The sequence below is a fragment of the Dermacentor silvarum genome, chromosome 10, assembly GCF_013339745.2.
Source record: "Dermacentor silvarum isolate Dsil-2018 chromosome 10, BIME_Dsil_1.4, whole genome shotgun sequence".
NCBI classification, from domain to species: Eukaryota; Metazoa; Arthropoda; class Arachnida; order Ixodida; family Ixodidae; genus Dermacentor; species Dermacentor silvarum.
Genome location: NC_051163.1, coordinates 44,655,338 through 44,678,580, shown reverse-complemented (window position 1 = coordinate 44,678,580; position 23,243 = coordinate 44,655,338). Strand labels below are relative to the sequence as shown.

General features: G+C 45.1%; 1 protein-coding gene across 1 annotated transcript in view; it reads left to right on the top strand.

Moving 5' to 3' along the window:
* LOC125940686 (calcium-activated chloride channel regulator 2-like) overlaps window positions 1-14,679 on the top strand; it is a 76,499-nt gene extending 61,820 nt beyond the window's left edge. The window contains exons 10-12 of the mRNA XM_049657117.1: window positions 218-391; window positions 6,161-6,439; window positions 14,087-14,679. Coding sequence (XP_049513074.1) covers window positions 218-391; window positions 6,161-6,439; window positions 14,087-14,673 — 1,040 coding nt within the window. The 3' untranslated portion in view covers window positions 14,674-14,679. The remainder of the gene's footprint in view (window positions 1-217; window positions 392-6,160; window positions 6,440-14,086) is intronic.
* Window positions 14,680-23,243: the final 8,564 nt, after the last annotated feature.

Sequence of the window (23,243 nt, the reverse complement as noted above, 5' to 3'; positions counted from 1 at the left end):
GTCACATACCCGTTTATATATCCGACTCCTAAATTATGAAGTAAAGCTATACAAAGAAACAACCGAAATAGTCAACACCACGATTGTCTGCTACGTGACACCGACCCAAGCGTCACGCGACGAAAGATGTCATGCTGCTGAGATTGTGGAATTATGTTGTTCTTATGGTTTCGCTCAAGCTTACGGAATAATCAAGTCCCTGCCACAAATTTTGCAGTGCCTGATGTGTATCCTGATGACGGAAAGTACAGTGGATATTTCATCGAATTTACTGGAAAAGGAAGGTACGCCGTGAAGGCACGCGTGAATGGTAATGAGACGAGAAAATCCTGCTGCGCAACTTGTTCTGGAAGCGCCATTACGCCCCGCAGGTTGCTGACGTTACCATCTGGTGAGTTATCCAATCGGACATTTCCATCAGACATTATTACTTTATGGCAACGAAGCAAGTTAGCTTAGTGAATGCAAACGGCTTCTACTATAGACATGACTTGAAAGACAAACAACGTATTACGTAGTGGATGACGTCAAGTGCCCGCGGCAAACAACGGTATATGACGCATGCTGCCACGTTGGGTCATTTGGCGGGCGTAAGGCGACGGAAAGTAAGGGCTGACGTTGGGAGGTGAGAGTGAGGAAGGGTTACGGGTAAACATGCGAGGCTAAATGAGGAATACGGTATTCACGTTGTCGAAGTACACAGAAGCAGCTTAGTATACAAGATGAGGTTGACGTCGAAAGTTCTTAACCACACTGGCCGGAAGCCTCCATAACTCACGTTTATTTGAATTGACTGATTGAAGTCGAAGTCAGCTTGTAACTGACCTGAGTCATAAATGGGCTTTATTAAATACTGAACACGTGTTACATGACCGGATTCGTGCCGTCACTCCGACGTTTCTTGTTTTTTCCCACCGATTATCACAGTTCAGCAGAGCCCTTTACCTGAAATAAACATTGTTTAATTCACCTTTTATTGCGATCGCAATTATATGCACACTCGGGGAGAATTTCTGCCGTCGCCATCGTCGTTGCTGTCGCCCTGAGCTTCCGTATAATGTCCAAGGGCGATAACACCGTCACCGCGGACCCTACGCTGTATGTGCGAGAGACCACGTTCCCGGGAACCGACATACGCGGCTCGACTTCGACCACGCGAAAGGGAGGAAAGCTGGCAGCAAGTACGCCGTGTTTCGCCGCGCGTGAGGCACCCAATGTTGCAAGGCATCGGGGGAGAGGAGGCGGGGGGGGGGGGGGGGAGAGCGAGTGTCCCGCGGTCATCCAGTGTGATGTGTTGATGTGTTATGTTTGCACTGTGCGCTAACACTATGCATGTTAATTTAGTTAGCAAGCGAATGTTACAAGTCGATACGGCCGATACTTACTTCGTATGGCTCTTTGATAATTCGCCACATTGACGCTTCGCGTTTTGGGCGAAACTGCGACGTCTTCTTGCTATGATTAGAGAGGGACAAAAGCGCGAAGTTTGTGGCTTTTCACGCATTCAATGATAGCGTTCGATGAAACACGGAAAGGAACATTAATATGAGTGTAGCTGAAGCTCGACTACGGTACAACCAAAACAGGTTTGTTTTATGCTTCGGCTGCAGCATGGAAAGTGCATGCGGTCGAGGCCATAGTCGAGGCACCTTAAAAATAAGCATTGAACTTAAGGGGAAGCCTTAGCTCGGGGCCTTCTATCTATATACACTGGAAAGGAAAAATGATGTTTGTCGACAACTACTGCACCAACGGATGACGTTTGCTGCATTTACGAAGTAAAGTTAAAATCCAGTAACTGCTCGAAACAAAATTTTCATTCAGGCTGTCAACTACTTGTTAAACATTTAAAATAGCAAAATTGAGCAAATAGCAAATAGCAAACACGTTTACAACTCTTAACTCAACAATCAAAATTATGAATCTTTAAACTGCAACAAACAATACATCTAAAGCGAACAAAACCGATTTATTATACAACAGTACAAAGTATACCATTGCTATGGGATTACGACTTTTGCAAAACACTCGTAAACATTGTAACAAATCACACGAGCTCTCATTTCATACATTAAATTTGCCCGCTTTAGATAGTCTAACATATTCAGTTCATAGAAAAGCGATATCTGTTTTTGAGGCTGACGTACGTGCTTGTCAACTTCGGGCTTCTATTGCGATAGCAATATGCGGACACTCCAAGCGCATTTCTGCCATCGGCGTTGCCGTCGCCGTGAGGTTCCGTATAAAGTCCAATGGCGATAAAATGGTCGCCGCACGCCCTACGCTGCGTGTGTGAGTGAAAGGGTACGAAGGGTGATCCGGCAATCGCGGTTCATTGTAGCACTCGCGAGGAGGAAGCCACGCCGGAAGCGTGCGGTGTTCTATCGCGCGCGAGGCACGGAGGAGAGGGGGTGCATTCGGCTCCGTCGGTTGCTGCTCGCAGCGCCGTCGCGCGGGCGCTGTATCTTGAAAGCGATCAGCGATATGGGCGAAGTGCACGCCCGCGCGGGCCTCATCTTCAAAGCGATCTGCGATGAGGACAAAGTACATACGTCGAGGGCCGGTAGCTTCGTATGCGCTGTGCTTTCGACGTTTAGTTCGCGTTAAAGCGAGACCATGGGATACACGCGAAGGTCAATTTGCCCGCTGCTGCTGGCGCGCTTTCTAACTCGGGCATTTTCACAGCCACTTTCCCCGGGCATCAAGCGAGATGTGCTCATGTTCAGCCTTGCGCGCTTGACACCGTGCTTTTCTATTTAGTTCTTAGGCGAGTGTTTACAACTTTATACGGCCCTTTAAACTACTTGGTTCGTACAGCTTTCTACTAATTTGGTATCACAATCGATGCTTCGCCTTTCAGGCGAAGCTGCGATTTTTTAAGCATACCAATTTTGGGCAATATTTCTAAAAAAAAAGCTGCAGGGCTTAAATCAAAAATCCTATCCCAATGGTCACTCGAATTTACCTTTCTCTTTCAAATGCAGCAATTTTCATTCAAATTTATCTAGGGGTCGCTTCATAAAAGCGCTTGTGCTTTTCGATCTCTTTGAATGGATGGTATGGGAGTTAGCCCCAGGCTAAAGCTTCCTCCTAAGTGTTTTAGCTTAACCTCTATACTGCATTGCTGTCATCCATGCATGTTATCCCCATCATACCACTATGAATCTCGGCACAATCCAAGCATTCGTGCAGTACACGGTGTTTATTCTAAAGAGCGCTTGGTAATGAAAAGTGACTGCCCAACGGTGTCCCGAGGACTTCGTAGTTTACGCTTTCATGTCGCTAAGAAATAAATAAGCAGCTCACCTCAGCGATTGCGGAAATATCAGGCTGTGCCTTGTTTCGCCGTCTGACTCTCACATTAGAAAGAGAACTTCCCCCTAATTCTGAAAAAGCAAAATATGTCAGGTGCGGTGGTCGCTTAGCAAGCATTCCGGACGACTGAATCTTTGGTTTAGTTAAGGTGATCTTAATCAAAGCAATAAAGCAATGTGGGACGCTTCGACAATTGGAATGACATGGCCGGTAATCATATTTGGAAACTAAGCTCACGGGACGAGTAAATGGTTTATTTGAAATTGTAGTGAACCGAAAGTGTATATAATTGTGGTAGCCTTTTCAACGTCAACGTGAAGCCAAGAGAGGGCGGGTAAATTTTTTATACTTCATAGAAAAGACAAGGGAGGGAGGGAACATTTTCCAACGTGAAGGTGAGGGGGAGATGAGCACGTGACATTGGTTGTTAGAATGAGTGACGAAAATCAGAAATGAGGTCACTTGCCTACCTCCGCTTGGTAGCAAGGGCACTGTCTCATATGTCTTTGTTTAGTCCCGTTTTAGGAGCTTTTAGTTTTCCAAACAAAATAGAGCGTCGGCATGGCCCTATAGAAATGGAACACGGGAAGCTTCGAGCTGGCTTTCTCTGTGGCGTGTGCTACCACAGGAAAAAGTCGCAGTTTCGCCTGAAAGATGAAGCATTGAGTGCGATAGCAAATTAAGGTACAGCTATACAAATAAAGGATAGTAGTTTTATCGGCCGTATAAGCTTGTGAACATAGGCACACTAACTAAATTAACAAGCGTGGTTTCACGCACACACGAGCAAACACGAACGCATCTCGCTAGATGACCACAGAAACTCCCAGTCAAAACGCTGGAGTGAGTCAGCGCAGCAGCAGCAGCAGTAGCAGCGACCGAAATGAGCTTCGTGCCGGCGCTCGTATCAACGCAATCTTGGCCGCGAAAAATGCACGGAGGGCGGAGTCTGCTTCCGCCGCGGATGGCTTTCAAGATCCAGCCGCGCCGGCGGCCGCTCGCAGCGCAGAACGCCACGCCCCCTCTCCCCACGAACCTCCCGGCCTTGCGGGAGCGCGCGGCCGCATTAAGGCGCGGCCCCTCCATTTCCCTACCCTCCCTCCGGAGCGTTGTGCGCGACTTCCCACTTCCCGCCCCTGTGTGCGCGAGCCACGATTGCCAGCTCAGCGTGGCATACTTTCACTCGCACATACAGTGCATGGTGCGCGGCGACGGTTGTACCGCCCGTGGACTTCATACCGAACATCACGCCGGCGATGACGACGGCAGAAGTTCGCCTAAAGTGTACATATAATTGGTATCGTAATAAAAGACGACGTTCGCCATACGAGCGGAGGTTTAAGAAATTCAGCCAATGTTCTCACATAACTGCTGCTAGTAGTAATTCAAAGTATCAAAAGGTGACTGGAGTCATGAAGTTTTTACCGGTGCTTGCAAACGTTGTAGGAAGATTCAGAACTAAGTCACGTCTATTTCAGCATTCACGAAAAGTAACTCATGTCTACCTTCTTGTTCAAGCTGTAGCGAATGCTTTCATCCATGTGCGAACCATTGCAGCCAATTTACCAAAGCTATTGCTGAACATTCACGGTCATGTCGGAATTATATTCCAACAAGTAGAAACAAAGTGAAGTACTTTTCTGAGTAAGCGAAATCGGTAGGTGAGGTCGTAGCATAACTCCGTTGTAAACACGATCCAACGATGTGTGCCCGTGAACGAAAGAAAACAGTGTCAGACAGATTCGTTAATTTCTTGGGCAAAATGCCTCATTTAACATTTTATTCCAGGTTCGCTGCTCTCTCAAGCGTTAGAGTGCATTTCGCAAAGCGGGAAGAAATGCGTGATAGCGGTAATAAGAATAATTATCTAGGTATTGTTTCCTTGTAAAAGATTCTGTGCCTGGTGTGTTGGTAAACGAATCTTTTACGCAATATGAATGAATTAATGCGAGAAGCAGGAAGTAGGCGCAAATGACTAAGATGCTTGTGTGTGTGTGGACAGACATACATTTTTTGAAACAGTTATCAGGTGCGTACGCGAACAGTGATTCAAGTACATATTGGAACGTTCCTTCAACTGTTTACGTTTTTAACGGCTTTCAAACGTCATTAGGTGCAACCATTGATCTCTACGATGTCTTGCTGGGTGCCGCTTCGCAGCTCGCTAAGATGGGCGCAGGTGAAGCCAGCGTAAATGCTGTGTCGCGCGGCAGCTTGTCTCGGAAGCAGGCTGTATGCTGCGCTTAGTAGTGTGTGTGATCACGTATTGCCGTAAAATTTCTTATTGGTTACCCGCGTTTAATGGCATATTGTTGTCTTTATATGTTTGCTAAGAGCTTTAAAGATAATATTAACTCGTATGAGACTGTTCGTTTTTGCATAAAGCGTTTTCTCAACCAGCAGTGTTTCCAGCGAGCGCCACTCTTGTTAGTGACGCATTCGGCTCTGCGATGGAAAATTCCGGGCGTCTTGCTAAAGCACTTATCCAGCATGTTTGGGTAGCTTACGGCAGAACAGGCAGGAATATAAGTGGAAGGAAAGAAGAAACGTCGAACTCCCGTGCACGCGAACTGCCGCTGCAAAGTCGCAAAGCGCCAATTTCGGGGACGAGGCTGACTTCAGTCGAGGCCGCTTTATGTGCTGGCTAGCGCCCTATAGTAGAGACCAGTAGATGCAATTATTTACTCGCCACCTAAAATCGTTTACTTCGAATAAAACACGGCGCAGAAATTGTTGACACATGAATCGTTACTGAGAGCCAGCGCTCAGCCGTATTTTTCATTGCGCGTTGTGTCTCGAAACCAAAACCTGGCATGATTATTTTCAATTGCGACATTGTTTGCAGGACGTTGCAAACTATCCGGTGAATATGACATAAGCTGCTTTCCCACCAGCAACGAAAGTTTCCGGGCGGCCCCGCCACCACCAGGGGAGCCCATCGGCCCTTTCCAGAGGGAGGTCGATGGAGGATCAGTCATTGTGCCATATGACCTGGAGAAACACATGGTGCCTCCAGTGACTGTCAGGAACCTAAAAGTTTCTAACGCGGTACCAGGAAAAAATGGCACTCTTCTGGCGAACTTGACCTGGACATGGCCAGGGAAGCACATGACTCATGGAACTGGTTGGTATTGGATCTGAAAGCTCACCGTGGTTTATCTCAGCAACCTACTGTTTGCAGTTGACATTGCCCTGTTCAACCGAAAAAGACTTCAACCGAAAAAGTGTAAGAGTAGTGTTGAAGGTTGAAATGCAGAATACAAAGCTAATAGCTTGGAAAGATAATGATTATTCATAATTGGCAGTCAGCCTCTAGCATATGTGCAAGAGTACGTTTATATAGGTCAATTGGTCACAGGGGATCCTGATCAGGAAAAAAAAGTATTCGGAACAATAGAGATGGTTTGGAGCTCATACGGGGCATTACCAAATCATGAGCTTCAACTTACCAATATCCGTGAAGAGAAAAGTCTAACAGTAATTGCAGTCTAGGGGTACCAACGAAGGGGGCAGAAACTTGAAGCTTAACAAAGAAGTTTGACAAGAAGCTAGGGACAGTGCAACGAGCAATAGAACGAAAGATGAATAGCATACAGCACGAAGAAGCAGGAGGACAGTAGTGGTGGTTAAACAAACGGAGGCAGCCGATATTAGCTGACATTAAAAGAAAGAAGGGGTGGAGCAGGCCATGTAACGCGTAGACAGGTAACCGGTGGTACATTGGTGCTACCGAAAGGGTTCCAAGAGAATGGAAGCGCAGTAGAGAGCGCGGTCGAGCGAATTAGGTGGTGCGATGTATGCAGGAAATTTGCAGGCACAACTTGGAATAAGCTAGTTCCTTGAGACCCCTTGATCCTGCAGTGGACATAAAAACAAACTGCTGCTGGGGACAAAGTCACTTTGGTGCTTGAATCCACCCAGCTCACGTGGTCGATTTAGACGAATTCCACGTGCGATAAGCAAGAGTTAATGAATATAACAGCGGAAATAAAACGCTTTATCTAGGTAAAGTGAAAAGAAGCCTAGCCGTGATATTTCATGACGCCAACATTAAGGTAGGCAGGCATTTCTATGTTCCTACTGCACTGAACTAGCTATCAAGTCAATAAGCCACAATCGGCTTGACAGAGGACTGTGCATAAACATAACATATGTGGGGCTTACGAGTACATAAATTTTTAAATGCATACATGGCAACGTACATGACAACAGAATACGCACCTAATGCACATATAACTACATATTAAATGTCGAACAGGCTAAAGTGTATTAACATTGAGGAAAAGAAAAGGGATGAAAGGATGAAAAGAATGAAAAAAAACGAGGAGGAGAAAAGCCAAAGCAAAAAACCCATGGCGTACCAATACAATACCAATACTACCATGATATGGTATGACATCCATACCAGTACTATACCAAATACCATACTAAATACCGTACCATATCAACATGTAAGGGAAACAATGAATATTTGTTTTATGGTTATATTTATGACGAAACTGTATTATTCAGATAACAAAATTTATGCGCTTATTTTATGTCGTTAGGTCTGTTACCTGCATCGATATTTTCAGTTTCTGCCTGGCTGTTGAGTTGTTTTGGGAGTCGACAAAGCAGTATTTGTCGACGGTAATTGGTTCTTAATCGAGTAATACGCCAGTAATTATTATTGCCGGGTTAAATTGGCGAGTGAGCAAAAGAAGGGTTAATGTTCTTTCTGTCTGTATCATATCGGCGCAATTGTAAGTGGTGATAAAGTGGAGCAAAAGGTATTGTCATCAGTAAATCGAATAGAGGAGTAGTGTGAGCGCGAAGCGGGACATTAGCAATTATGCGAATCGCCTTTTTGTGCAGTCTGTGTAATATTGAAATATTTGTGTTGGTGGTGGTACTCCACACCAAGTGAGAATATGTGAGCTTTGACTGAAATAGGGCGTTGGAGATTAGTACATTGATTTCTGTAGCCAAGCGAAAAGCGCAGCTCAGCCAAAATACCTAATGCTATGGACGTTTGGTAACACCATCACTGATATAAATGTCCCATACCATGTTTTAATGTTTGCCATAATGTCACAACCTAGACACGTTAAAGACGGCAGAATGTCTAACAGTGCTGACCAGGATTAAGCGTGGCAGTGAGTTGAATGGCTTTTGCTTTTGAAGTGTTTATCGTGAACGAGAAAATGGTACGCCAGTCCCATAGCCAATCAAGCGTGTTCCTTGCTGTTAATGCCAATTCGTTATTCGATTCTTCAGAAAGAATATACTCTTGCCGTCTGCATAGGCAACAAATCGAGCACTCTCTCCAATGCGAACTATATTGTTGACATAGATATTGAACAGTAGGGGGCCAAGCATGCTACCCTGAGGGACACCAAGACTACTATATTCGATATCTAATAAGCAATAATTTATTGTAAGTTGTTGTTTCCTGTTTACTAAATATGTTGTAATGAGGTGTAACGAGTCAGCACGAAAACAGTAATGGTCACGTTTTTGAAGCAAAGGTTTCTGATGAAGCTGATCGGAGGCTTTTGAGAAGTCCACATTAATGCCCATAGCATAAGCCCGTTTTTCAAGATTCGAAAATAATTTTTTTATATCCAAGAGCTAATTCTGTAGATTGTCCATTCACAAATCCAAACTGAGACTTTGTCATAATATTGTGCTTACTTACAAAATTATACGTTCGATTGCCTAGCATCTTCGGATTGCACCTTGAAAAGATGGGAAAAACAATAATGGATCTATAATTTGATAAATTATTCCTACCTCCACCCCAGAAAGATTGGCAAATTGAAGACTTTTTGTAACGATGCCAGAAGAAAAAACAAGATTTAGAATTTATATTAAAGCAGGTGCAGTGACACTGGCGCTAATTTTTGCTGTTTGAATTTGAAGGCCTTCAATGTCGCTACTTTTGAGAATTTTAACTTTTTCAACAACTGCGGGAGTAAGAACAAGCACTTTCACATACACTTGGTCCAAAATATCTAAGATACTTATCTGTGTACGGCGTGTCACTTGCTGTAACAAGGAATGCATTAAAAGCATCTGCTAATGCACGACAAGCTAATAATTGACCACCTAACGTTGAATGATCTACTGTTGGCTTCGTGTCCGAATTCAGTTACGTTTTAAAACGTTTTTCAACGTTTTCAGAAAATATATTTTTTGAGGATTTCCTGGGAGCCTTTTCGCATTTTGCTTCATGCTTTGTTTCGCTTTGCATGAAATACCTTCATATCCTCTAGAGTTGTAGATTTCATAAAATGTTCACACAATGTATTTTTATAGCGTATTCCTTTCGGGCAATCTTTTGTTGCCCATGTCTCTCGTGCTTTTCCCGCTTCTATGTTCGGTACAAGAGGTACCGAAAACACATTGCTCCTATGTTTTCTTATATGTAGCGATAAATGCGTCTTATGCAACATCTGGATATAACTTCGAATATACGCCGTGCCACGTCACTTCATCGAGATGTTGCTTGAAATTCTGCAGCCTGAATCTGGTTGTATTTCAAGAACGCGACGACACCGTTTGCTTGTGTTTAGTGCAAGATGGCTCGTGATTGATGAAGATTCAAATGAATAAATAGGCGCTAAGATCAGCTTCTATAACACCAAAAGTTAGAAGTTCTTCGTTTGTATTTGTAACGAACATGTCAAATAAAGTTCATTTGTCACACTGAATATATGTCGGCAGGTGTATGACACATTGGGAGGCGCTTGCTTCCAGTAAAGGGACAAGCTCAGTAGCCGCACTAGTCGCACTTGTCGTGTTTACGGGCGTAGGAGTCATTGCTTAATGGGGTGAGTGTGTGAAATAACTTTATTTAGGTCCAGAGAAGACGCAGGGAGACCCTCGGTTCATCGGCTAGTCTCACGTAGGGACCGCCAAGCCGACCTTGACGGCCCGATAGCGGGCACTCTATGGCCAGGGTTTGGTCGTTGAGTTCGGGGCTGGGGTATTAGACAGTCACGAGCAACTGACGACGGGTCCTAACGCGTTTGGGCAACGCCGCTGCTAACGCGCTCGGGAAAGGGCTCGTCGTCGACGTGCCGATTCGAGCGTGAGGGCTTCCGAAGCCCAGGCGATACGTCAGCGAAGAGCCGAGGACCACATGTTGAGGGAGCGCAATGTTGAGGTCAAACGTCAGTGAAGAGTCGCCGACCCCGAGTTGCGGGAGCGCGTTGTTGCGTCTGAACGTCAGCGTCCTCTCGCTTTCCAGGAAACCGACAACGGTGGTGCACGCCTCGGCAACGCTAGCGCCAACTTCCCCGGAACGTTCTCAACCGGAACGTTCATGATAGCCATGTTCGGTTGGACGATACCCAACGACGATACACCCATTCTCGTTATGGGGGCAGTATTCACTACAGCACACCCACCATAGTCACAGCTTCGCTGGCTTCCAACTTCACAGTAGTGGGAGGGCTATGAATTTTTTATTGCAACAGTTAAACCAAGCAGCTTCTTCAGCTGCGGGCAGAGGTGTTCGTTAACAAAGACTGCAGAATTAGGCGGCTGGTTGAGATCAGCTGTGCACAATCGTACTTTCCGAAATGCTTTATGTAGACTGTCCGCTTTTCTCGGCAACAAAACTGCAAAATATTTGATTATGTTGGGTCTTTGCCTCCCCGGGGACTCTGTGGCGGCTTTCCATGCCATACTTCGAGACTGGTTCATTGATTGCTTCCCCGATATTTCCGATCGTGATGGTTTAAGCTCTCTCCTTTCATGGCATGGATGTCTTTAATCTCGACATTGCGGTTTCGTGAGTACTGTTCAAGATTAACAATTCTCTAATCATCGGGTGCAATTTGTTGATTCAGCTGCTCACAATCAGTAGTAAAACGTGCTTTCTCGTCCACGACTTCTGAGTTTAGTTTCGAGGGCGCTACGCTGTGCCATCAGCTATTTTTCCATGTCTGTTGTACACTCGCCAGCAGGATTGTTCTGAGGGTAGACGGATTTATATCAGGGAGTGTGTTTTACGTGCGCAAAACGTTGAACATAGGAAAATACAGTTCAGGCCGAAAAGGGATAACAAGCATCGGTTATAACAGCAGCCGGCTCCGTGTTTCAACTGGTTATTATAGACTTTCGGGCAAAAAAAAGGGTAGCTGAGAACTTCAACGTTCAAATTTTTTTGTGTTCTTTCAAAATACATGTGCTTCAATTTCCAGAATGGCAAAATCACTGGCAGCATTACCCAGTCTGGCATCGTTATAGGCACGTTTTCTTCAATTTGTTTAAAGTTCACAAATATGGGGATATTTCCCTGCTGCCAGTGATATCAGTGTTGCAGAAAACGATAGCATCCTCCTTAGCATTTTATAGCCTCTAAGATAATATAAGAGACCGTATAGTAGGTGCATATGGAATACTATGTGGAACGGCAAGCATGCCTAAACGAAGAACGGAAGGCAGTTCCTGAAGCAGTACGAATCAAATACATAATTTCTTTTGCGACGAAGTTAGGTAAAGGAAACAAAACAGCAAGTCAGTAAAAAAAATGCACTGAAGAGGCAGGGGCAGTCTTATACATTATTATGCGCGCCCTCATCAAAACTGAGGGAAGATGCAAGAAACTAACGGTAATTACAGTTTTTAAAATGTACTTTTATGGTATAGCATTACGCGTGGACTCTGCCGCATTTGTGGGTATCGCTGTGTCATCTAAAAACTAAGCTGATTCTGATAGCATTGTACTCTAAAAAAGCGCCTCAACGCTCTAGCCTTCGCTGAGGAAGAACGCAAGAAAGTGACATCTCAGGCATGCACCACTTAAACGTTGCAACGAGCGACTTTTGTTCGAGACGCGGATGCGTGCGATCGCGTCGCCTTAAGGCTGATTCTACTACTCTGACACGAGAATGATGTTGGTCTGCCGATTGATGACGCGAGCAGTTTACAGGACGGAAAATGCTATAGGAAGGAAAACGCAGTCGGCCGACCAAAATCAGTGCCATGTCGGCCTAGTCTGAATCGTCCTTAACGGTTAGAGTATTTGGCTGCACTGCGCCGTAAGACAGAGATTCACTCCGACGATTGGTCACGCCTTTTGTTAGCTGGCGAGGAGCATTCAACCAATTTGGATGTATATAAAAAATTAACGATGCTTCTTGAGCGTATGCGAGCGGCTCACAGGGTGCACGAAATCGCAAGTTTGTGAGAGATACGACGTTTAGCAATGTTTCTTGGGTAAATGAAAGTATGCAAGGACGCATGCGCGCGCAGTGGTTGAGACGTCAGTGTTAAAGTAAGCTATTCCATACTTAGCTAGGGTTGCTTCATTGAGGCGTAGTTTATTTACGCTTAGGTAGAAAACATCTGCGTTTTTCGAACGTGATTGTACTGCTTTGTAAACATCCAAAGTCAAGGCTCAGCTTACGCATCAAATAAGTTAACACGTGTTTTTGGGACAAAATAGCGATGTCCGTTATATAATCTCTTTAGGCGGTAGCAAAATGAATTGAATGGCTACAGCATAGACGTTTTGCATGCTTAGAGTGCGCATGAATCACCAGTCACAAATGTACGAAGTGCTCTGGAAGCACATTGTTCTTTCGTGGAACGCCTGGGAGCGCTGGTGTCGCGGTGCGTGGACGCGTAATGATGCGGGTATTTTCATATTTCACGCGTTTTCTCTACAACGCCCAAAAAATAAAACCGAAGACATAGCACACTGAAAACTGAATGGGGTGTTTTAAAACACATTAACTTTCTATCGGAAGTCGCGTACTCAAGTTAACAACTAAAAATTTCCTCCATTAATCTCCTCTAAATTTTTATAGTAAATTATTAAAAAATCCTCCTGGTGCGGTACATAACTGCTGATCTAATATCGCTGGTTGCTTCCTGGTATATTCTACATATGATTTGTAAAAGCTTGACTCACGTTTGCTGGGGCAGCCTGTATATATTCGAAGCCAGAAAGGCTGGACCCAAATTCAACAGTGCCTGCGGCACAGAACTTGTTTAATCTTTCATTAAGGAGTGCAAATGTGTACACACTGTGGGGTACGCGTGAATTGTGATAACAATTATTAGACTACTTCGTCAAAGTAGATTGTATATAAAAGCGTATTCAGCAATAATGTTTCTTGATACAGCACTGCTGTCCAGGCTCCGCGGGGAGATGCAAAAACAAAAGGAGAGGAGGGCGCCATTCCGTATTCTGCTTTCTTCTTAAGGAATCACACATATGCGCTATAGGTGGTAGAGTGCATTCTCTATTCCGGCGTCTTTTCAAACACTTCCCAATACCCGATGTATCCGACGCATGTTCTTGTACGACCAGGCCTCCTCGCAGTAGAACTGCCCTATACACCTAGGCTAATTTAAATGTTTCGTCCAACAACCCGTGTTCAGGCGGCCCTTCGTATAGCAATAAACGCATTGATGTTGTCATTGGTGTTTCTTCATTTAGTTCTTAAACACAGATGAGCCTATTGACTGGTTCTCATAATCCCACTTTTGTACCCGTGTGATAAGCCGTAGTTTACAACTAAGTTGAATGAATTGTTTCATGGAGAGCGCTTTTTCTTGGTTGGTGTGACCCTGCGAGTGATGGAGCGAGTGGTCACTTGAGATGGTCTATTCATCAAGTGAATGAAGGTGCAGGTATACATTTGCAGTGGCCTAAAAATTACGCGTTAACCTCTCTTTATAGAAACGTTATGATCGACGTTCTGTGGAGAAGATTAACTCACTCATTCTGGGACTCTAACATTTCTTTGGCGTTCTTCTGTATTTTCTCTAACAGCGTCGTCAATTGATATCCGAGCGAGCAAAGACTTCAAAAGTCTGGACGACCACTTCGAGTCCCAAGTGCAGATCGACTCAACGAGTTTGGTTCAGGGCGACTTGATACCCAGACCGGGAGGAACAACTAACGTTGTGACGATCTCGCTTACACCTGAATTGGCAGAGGAAAGAGAAAATTTCACAATGTGGAGAGTGAAGTTTGCTCTTAGAGTGAACAATAGCTACGGCCTGATGTCCGGGATATCAAACATAGCGCAGCTGGCCTACGACGATTGGTCGAAAACTGAAGGTATCTACCATGGCAAGAAGTACACCCCAAAGGTTCCAGAAGGCCTGCCGGCCAGGCCCACGACAGCTGGGAAAAGTAGCCCGAAATCCACACAAGATAACTCTGCCGAGGATGAGAGCGATGACGGCACTTCATCTACGTCCCTAATTCCATGGCTCCTGGCTCTTCTTGTGGCAGCAGTAGTGGTGGGTTCTGCTGTGCTGTGGATCCTCAAAAGAAGCAAGGGTGGAAGTGATTCTCTAGTTGGCGAAAAGGGTGTTGCAGAACTGGCTGAGACAACAAGTGCGCCACCGTGAAAGTGTTTGAACACGTTAGGAGTTAATAAACTTCTCAAAACACAATATTTCATGTCGCATTACTACTGGGCTTGCATTTGTTCTTTAAATGCGCCTGATGTCTCGGCGAAGATTCTTACCTAATGCCTAGAACTACTGCATTGCATATTGAAGTAGACTTTCTTCAACACCACTGCAACCATAGCAAAAAAAAAAAAACTAATTTCAGCCTATACAGTTTGAAAATGTTGGATTGAATGTCCCTCCCATTTGCCAAGAAATGCTTTGGAGACTTATTCACTTACGCTGGTCCCGAAGTGCACCAAAAATACTATGTAAAAGCATGTGAACATCATGTGCTTTCTGCGGCAAACTAGATGATGGATCAGTTATAAGTGCTGTATGAATCGAAGTTCATAAGAAACGCGCTCCTAGATCACAAGCGGCATTTAATTCCGATTATACAATAGGCATGATAAAATATAAGCTCCATCAACAAAAACGTGTGAATAATTAGTTGCATATTGAATGAATGTCTGTGGTTTAGTGGCGCAAGGGCCAGGTATGGCCAAAGAGCGCCATGCCAGTGTTTGTTAGTTCGCAGTGAAGTGATGAATTCTGAGAAGTAGATGTGACGGGGCTGTAAAGGGGCCTAAAAATAATCGCTGTAAAGTGCGTAAAATATACATGTACTAAAATCATGGCAATGAATTATGAGGTGTACTATGCAATGAAGAATGCATTGAGAAAGAATGACACGATATTTAAAATATTTAAGATGCAGTAATTGGCAAGAAGCACTACTGCCTAGACAGAGCCCTTGAACCACAAGGGCCTGGAGGCATGTGCTATAAAAAATTATCACAGCGGCATCCTCTGGATAGAGGATGCGCTATGAACTAGTTGGGCTAATAACATGCAGGACCACATCGTTCAAAAAAATCGACGACTGCTTTGGCATTAAAGATCGGTTCTTCGCCAAGAAACATGGGGTGAAGCGGGACATGATATCGGGACGCTTGTGAAAAATATTTCTTTCTGTTTCGGCTACCCGGCACTCCACGAGGACATGGAGGACAGTCAGCCTCTCACCACATCTACCACAGGTTGGTGGTTCACTACCAGTAAGCAAAAAATTGTGGGTGCCATATGTATGTCCTATTCTGAGACGACAGAATAGGACATCAGTTCGTCGTGTTTTCGTTACGGGAGGCCAGAAACCTAACTGTGGTTTAATGAGGTGAAGCTTATTGTTTGTTTCAGCGTCCCACAAGCGTTGCCAGTGGCTTCGCAGTTTCTTTCGCAGGAAAGGCTTCAAATCTGTTGCAGGAACAGCAGTTGTAGGGTTAATAGCCTGAGATGTAACAGATGTGGCCATTTGATCTGCTCGAACATTACCCTCAATGCCTCTATGACCCGGCACCCAGCATATAATCACATGCTGGTTAGATATATACGCTTTACACAGAATGGAATAGAGCTCATTAAGTACAGGGTTTTTGTGTTTACAGAGTGATTGCAATGCTTTCACAACACTTTGCGAGTCTGTAAATATGATAGTCTTTTTGAGTTTTGATTTCATTATAAACTTTACATCCGATAATATTGCATAGGCCTCAGCCGTAAAGATACTTGTCTCCGGGTGCAGTACACCGGATTCCGAAAAGGATGGACCGATGGCTGCATAAGATACCCCGGCATGTGACTTGGAAGGTCTGTGTAAAACTCTGTACACGAGTATTTAGATTGGAGTTCTAAGAAATGAATTCTAATATGTGCCTCTGGCGCGTGTTTAGTGACCTCTACGAACGATGTGTCACACTCTATGAGCTGCCACTGCCACGGTGGCAACAGTTTCGCTGGAGCCACAGAACATTGTTCAAGAAGCGGAACACCCATTTCCTCACTGAGGTTCCTCACGCGCAAAGATAATGGCTTTCTCGCGGCAGGTCGATTATGGAAGAGTGTGACAGCGGTCACGTCATTTATAGTTGAATAACAAGGATGTTCAATGTTTGCTTGTACTTTCAGGAAATATGTAAAACTGCTGTATGACCGTTGCAGATGAAGCGACCACTGATTCCACTCTACGTAGAGGCTCTGGATTGAACTTGCCCTGAAAGCACCAGTCGCGAGACGGATGCCCAAGTGGTGAACGGGGTCTAGGATTTTTAACGCACTTGGCGTTGCAGAATTATAAATTATAGGCCCGTAATCAAGGCGTGAGAGGACAAGACTGTTATAGAGGTTTAAGAGACACCTTCGATCACTGCCCCATGTTGTGCGCGATAGAAGGTTTAGGAGGTTCATTGTCTTCAGGCACTTTGCCCTCAGATGCTTAATATGAGGAATAAACGTGAGTTTTGAATCTAAAGTTACTCCAAGAAACTTGTGCTCGCTGCTTACAGAGAGCGCATCTCCTTTGATTTCAATAGTTGGGACTGGCGTTAGGCCTCTCTTGTTTGTAAAGAGTATGCAAGTGCTCTTCTGAGCGTTAACTTTAAAACCATTCTCATCCGCCCATTTGGACAATTTGTTTATTCCATGCTGCACTTGTCGTTCGCAGATGGCAATATTGCATGACTTGAAGGCTATTTGTACATCGTCGACATAAATGGAATAAAACATTGTGCGTGGAATGACTGTGTGCAGGGAATTCATTTTTACTCTAAATAGTGGGCAACTGAGCACGCCTCCCTGTGGTACACCGGTCTCTTGGATGAATGACTTAGACAGAGCGTTACCCACTCTTACGCGGAATGTGCGATTAGATAGGTAACTTTCGATTGTATTTAACATGTTGCCACGGACACCCATCGTGGAAAGATCTCTGAGTATGCCGTAGCGCCATGTCGTGTCGTAAGCTTTTTCTAGGTCGAGGAACACTGAGAGGCAGAACTCATTATGTATAAAAGCATCCCTAATATAAGACTCAATGCGAACAAGGTTGTCTGTTGTGGACATACCTTCCCTGAAACCACATTGCAAGGGGTCTAGTAGTTTGTTATATTCAAGGAAAGAGATTAAGCGCCTGTTTATCATTTTTTCAAATAGTTGGCACAGGCAGCCTGTTAGCGCAATTGGCCTGTAGTTGCTGGCTAGGGATGGGTCTTTGCCTTGTTTGATGATGATGATGTGTGGTGTTTTATGGCGCAAGGGCCAGTTATGACCAAAGAGCGCCATGCCAGTGTTTGTGAGTGTGCAGTGGAGCGATGAATTTTGAGAAGTATATGAAGCGTGGCTGTAGAGGGGCCTAAAAATAATCGCTGTAAAGTGCGTAAAATATACATGTACTAAAATCATGGCAATGACTCATGAGGTGTACTATGAAATGAAGAATGCACTGAGAAAGAATGACACGGTATTTAAAATATTTAAGATGCAATTGGCAAGAAGCACTACTGCCTAAACAGAGCCCTTGAACCACAAGGGCCTGGAGGCATGTGCTATAAAAACTACTATCGCAGCGGCATCCTCTGGAGAGAGGATGCGCTACGACCTTAATGGGCTAATAACATGCAGGACCACATCGTTCAAGAAATCGACGACTGCTTTGGCGTTAAAAAGTGGTTCTTCACCAAGAAACATGATGGGATGAAGAGGCACATGATACCGGTACGCTTGAGGAAAATATTTCTTTCTCTCTGTTTCGGCTTCCCGACACTCCACGAGGACATGGAGGACGGTCAGCCTCTCACCACATCTACCGCAGGTTGGCGGTTCATCACCAGTAAGCAAAAAATTGTGGGTGCCATATGTATGTCCTATTCTTAGACGACAGAACAGGACATCAGTTCGTCGTGTTTTCGTTACGGGGGGCCAGAAACCTAACTGTGGTTTTATCAAGTGAAGCTTGTTATTTCTTTCTGCATCCCACATGCGTTGCCAGTGGCTTCGCAGTTTCTTTCGCAGGAAAGGCTTCAAATCTGTTGCAGGAACAGCAGCTGTAGGGAGATGTAATGCCTGAGATGTAACTGATGTGGCCATTTGGTCTGCTCGAACATTACCCTCAATGCCTCTATGGCCCGGCAACCAGCATATAATCACATGCTGGTTAGATATATACGCTTTACACAGAATGGAATAGAGCTCATTAAGTACAGGGTTTTTGTGTTTACAGAGTGATTGCAATGCTTTCACAACACTTTGCGAGTCTGTAAATATGATAGTCTTTTTAAGTTTTGATTTCATTATAAACTTTACAGCCGATAATATTGCATAGGCCTCAGCCGTAAAGATACTTGTCTCCGGGTGCAGTACACCGGATTCCGAAAACGATGGACCGATGGCTGCATAAGATACCGCGGCATGTGACTTGGAAGCGTCTGTGTAAAACTCTGTACATGAGTATTTAGATTGGAGTTCTAGGAAATGCATTTTAATGTGTGCCTCTGGCGCATGCTTCGTGACTTCTATAAATGATGTGTCACAATCTATGAGCTTCCACTGCCACGGCGGCAATAGTTTCGCTGGAGCCATAGGACATTGTTCAAGCAGCGGAACACCCATTTCCTCACTGAGGTTCCTCACACGCAAAGAGAACGGCTTTCTCGCTGCAGGTCGGTTACGGAAGAGTGTGGCAGCGGTCACATCGTTTATTGTTGAATAAGAAGGATGTTCAATGTTCGCTTGTACATTCAGAAAATATGTAAAACTGCTGTATGACCGCTGCAGATGAAGCGACCACTGATTCGATTCTACGTAGAGGCTCTGGATAGGACTTGTCCTGAAAGCACCAGTCGCAAGACGGATGCCTAAGTGGTGCACGGGGTCTAGTATCTTTAACGCACTTGGCGTTGCAGAACTATAAATTATTGACCCGTAATCAAGGCGTGAGAGGACAAGACTTTTATAGAGGTTAAGCAGACACTTTCGATCACTGCCCCAAGACGTACGCGACAGAAGCTTTAAAAGGTTCATTGTCTTCAGGCATTTTGCCTTCAGATGCTTAAGATGAGGAATAAATGTGAGTTTACAGTCTAAAATGATACCTAAAAACTTGTGCTCGCTGCTCACAGAGAGCGCATCTCCTTTGATTGCAATACTTGGGACTGGCGTTACGCCTCTCTTGTTAGTAAAGAGTACGCAAGTGCTCTTCTGGGCATTTACTTTAAAACCATTTTCATCTGTCCATTTGGACAATTTGTTTATTCCAAGCTGCACTTGTCGTTCGCAGATGGCAATATTGCATGACTTGAAGGCTATTTGCACATCGTCGACATAAATGGAATAAAACATTGTGCGTGGAATGACTGTGTGCAGGGAATTCATTTTTACTATAAATAGTGTGCAACTAAGCACGCCTCCCTGTGGCACACCGGTCTCTTGGGTGAATGACTTAGACAGAGCGTTACCCACTCTTACGCGGAAAGTGCGATTAGATAGGTAACTTTCGATTGTATTTAACATGTTGCCACGGACACCCATCGCGGAAAGATCTCTGAGAATGCCGTAGCGCCATGTCGTGTCGTAAGCTTTTTCTAGGTCGAGAAACACTGAGAGGCAGAACTGCTTATGTATAAAAGCATCCCTAATATAAGACTCAATGCGAACAAGGTGGTCTGTTGTGGACATACCTTCCCTGAAACCACATTGCAAGGGGTCTAGTAGTTTGTTATATTCAAGGAAACAGATTAAGCGCCTGTTTATCATTTTTTCAAATAGTTTGCACAGGCAGCTTGTTAGCGCTATTGGCCTGTAGCTGCTGGCTAGGGATGGGTCTTTGCCTTGTTTAAGCACGGGGATGACTATAGCTTCCTTCCACGAGGACGGGATATACCCATCCGCCCACATGGCATTGAAAAGATACAGGAGTGTTTTCAGAGTTTCAGGATGTACGTACTTAATCATTTCATATATGACACGATCACCGCCTGGCGCCGAGTCATTGCAGCAAGCGAGGGATGCCTTAAGTTCAGTTAAAGTAAATGGATAGTTGTAGGCCTCATTCGATGATCCTTTACGTTTAAGGGGCTGTCGCTCTTCGCGTTCTTTGAACCTCAGAAATGCTTGTGTGTAGTGGGACGCACTGGATACATGTTCGAAGTGTTCGCCCAGATAATCTGCCTGGTCTTCCAGGCTCTCACCTTGGGTACTGACTAAGGGTAACGGGTGTACCTCCCGGCCTTTTAATTTATTTACTCGATTCCACACTTTTGTCTCATCAGTGTAAGAATTTATACCGGAGATGTACTTCTCCCAACTCTCCCTTTTAGCACGTCGACGCGTTCTTCTACCCTGGGACTTTATTTGTTTGAAGTTAATCAAGTTTTCGGCAGTTGGTGAGTCCCGAAGTTGTACCCAAGCTTTGTTTTGATTTTTCCGTGCTTGTTTACAGTCTTCATTCCACCACGGAATGCGACGTTTATTCGCAAGTCCGTTTGTTTGACGGATGCATTTCGTGGCAGCGTCAATTATAAAGGCTGTTATATAGGCCACAGCGTCTTCTATATTAAAGGAGGCAATATCATCCGTGGTTAAATATGTAAGTTCTCGGAAAAGTTCCCAGTTACCCGTGTCAACCTTCCATCGGGGAATGTGTGGTGAGCATGTATCTTGTTTCGTTAAGTTTAGCATAATTGGGAAATGGTCGCTCCCATAGGGGTTCCTCAGAACAGACCACTCCAGATACGGAATTAGAGTACTCGATACTATACTTAAATCGATGGCTGAGTATGTGTTATGTGTAACGCTGTAATAAGTTGGCTCTTTCTTGTTAAGTATAGATGCGCCTGAAGAAAACAGAAAATTTTCTATAAGGCGTCCTCGCGCATCTAAACGAGAGTCGCCCCATAAGGGGCTATGAGCATTCACATCACCAACAACTATGTATGGCGGAGGAAGTTCATCAATGAAGCTTTGAAACTGTGTCTTGGAAAGTTGATAACAAGGAGGGACGTAAATCGAACTAATTGTGACTAGCTTACCGAACAGTACTGTTCGGACAGCAACTGCCTCAAGGGTAGTTCGGAGGTTTATTTGCCGACAGGCAACACCTTTATCGACTATTATAGCGACACCGCCCGACGAGGCGATAGCGTCGTTGCGGTCCTTTCGAAAAATGGCATATTGCCTTAAAAAGTTTGTGTTTTCTGCTTTGAGATGCGTCTCCTGGACACACAGCACCCTCGGGCTGTATTTAAGAAGGAGCTCTTTGACATCATCAAGGTTACAAAGGAGACCCCTAACGTTCCATTGTAATATTTGCGTGTTCATAATGAAAGAGGAGTTTGTGCTGTGTGTTCAGGGAATGCAAAATCAGTTCACAGAGCCTTTGTCGGGCCCTGTGATGCGGGATTTTTCTTTTCTGGAGCGATCGCGAGAATCGCGCTGCTCCCTAGGCGCTGATGGCGCCGTCTGGCTGGTTGTTGTGTCCATCGCCTCTTGGAAGGCGCTGGACACGCGCTCTTGCAAGCGCTGTGTTGGACGAGGAGGCCTCGTCTCAAGAGACGAGACCCTTGAGGCCACCAGCCCGGAGGTCGACAGCCCCTTCTTCTGGGAGGGCGGCGCAGCGCTAGCTGCAGCCGCCGAGGGGGCGGATGGCGTCACCGCCGGCTCACTGTGTGCGGGCCGGACAGCCGCCGGAGGCCGTTGTGGCGCTGCCCCCTGACGCGCCACTTCAGCAAAGGTATTCTTTGGTAGGTACACTACCCGCCTGCGTGCCTCTTTGAACGATATGTTTTCCTTCACTTTGATTGTCACGATTTCTTTTTCTTTTTTCCAGGATGGGCACGATCGCGAGTATGCGGGGTGCTCGCCATCACAATTCACACAGTGTGGCGCGTTCTCACAACTTTCAGATGGGTGTTCATCGGCACATTTGGCACAGGTTACTCGGCCTCGGCAGTTCTGAGAACTGTGGCCAAACCTCTGGCATTTGAAGCAGCGGAGGGGATTTGGGATATAAGGCCTGACTCGGATCTTTACATAGCCTGTCTCGATAATCTCGGGAAGCACACTTGAGCCGAATGTTAAGATTAGATGCTTGGTTTGAATCTCTTTACCATCACGCCTCATCTTAATTCTTTTCACATTGATGACATTCTGGTCACTCCATCCCTCCAAAAGTTCAGTCTCAGTTAGCTCCATTAGATCGTCATCGGAGATGACACCACGAATGGTGTTCATAGAACGGTGTGGGGTGACACTCACTGGAATGGCCCCGAAAGACACAAGATTAGGTAGCTTTTCATATTGAATTTTATCGCGGAGTTCAAGCAGTAGGTCACCGCTTGCCAACTTGGAAACTTTGTAACCTGGGCCAAAAGCTTCCATCAGTGATTTTGCAACCAGGAAAGGTGAGACGATTCTTGCTGACTTTTCTGCTTTCTCAGAATGTATGACATGAAATCTTGGAAAATTATCAACTTGGCGGCCAAAAAACTTGAATACTTCTTCGGTGCGCCCTCGTTTATGAGGGCGATCAGGGAGTTGGGGGAATGATGAAAAAGCCATAAAAGTAACGAAAATTTCGGTAGCTATGCCAGCCGCCCACCACCGAGCCCAACAAGGGGACGCTACAAGACCCGAAGGAGACGTAGACGCCAGCTGTACGTAGCCACTATAACCTAATATAACGGACCCAAGGTTGG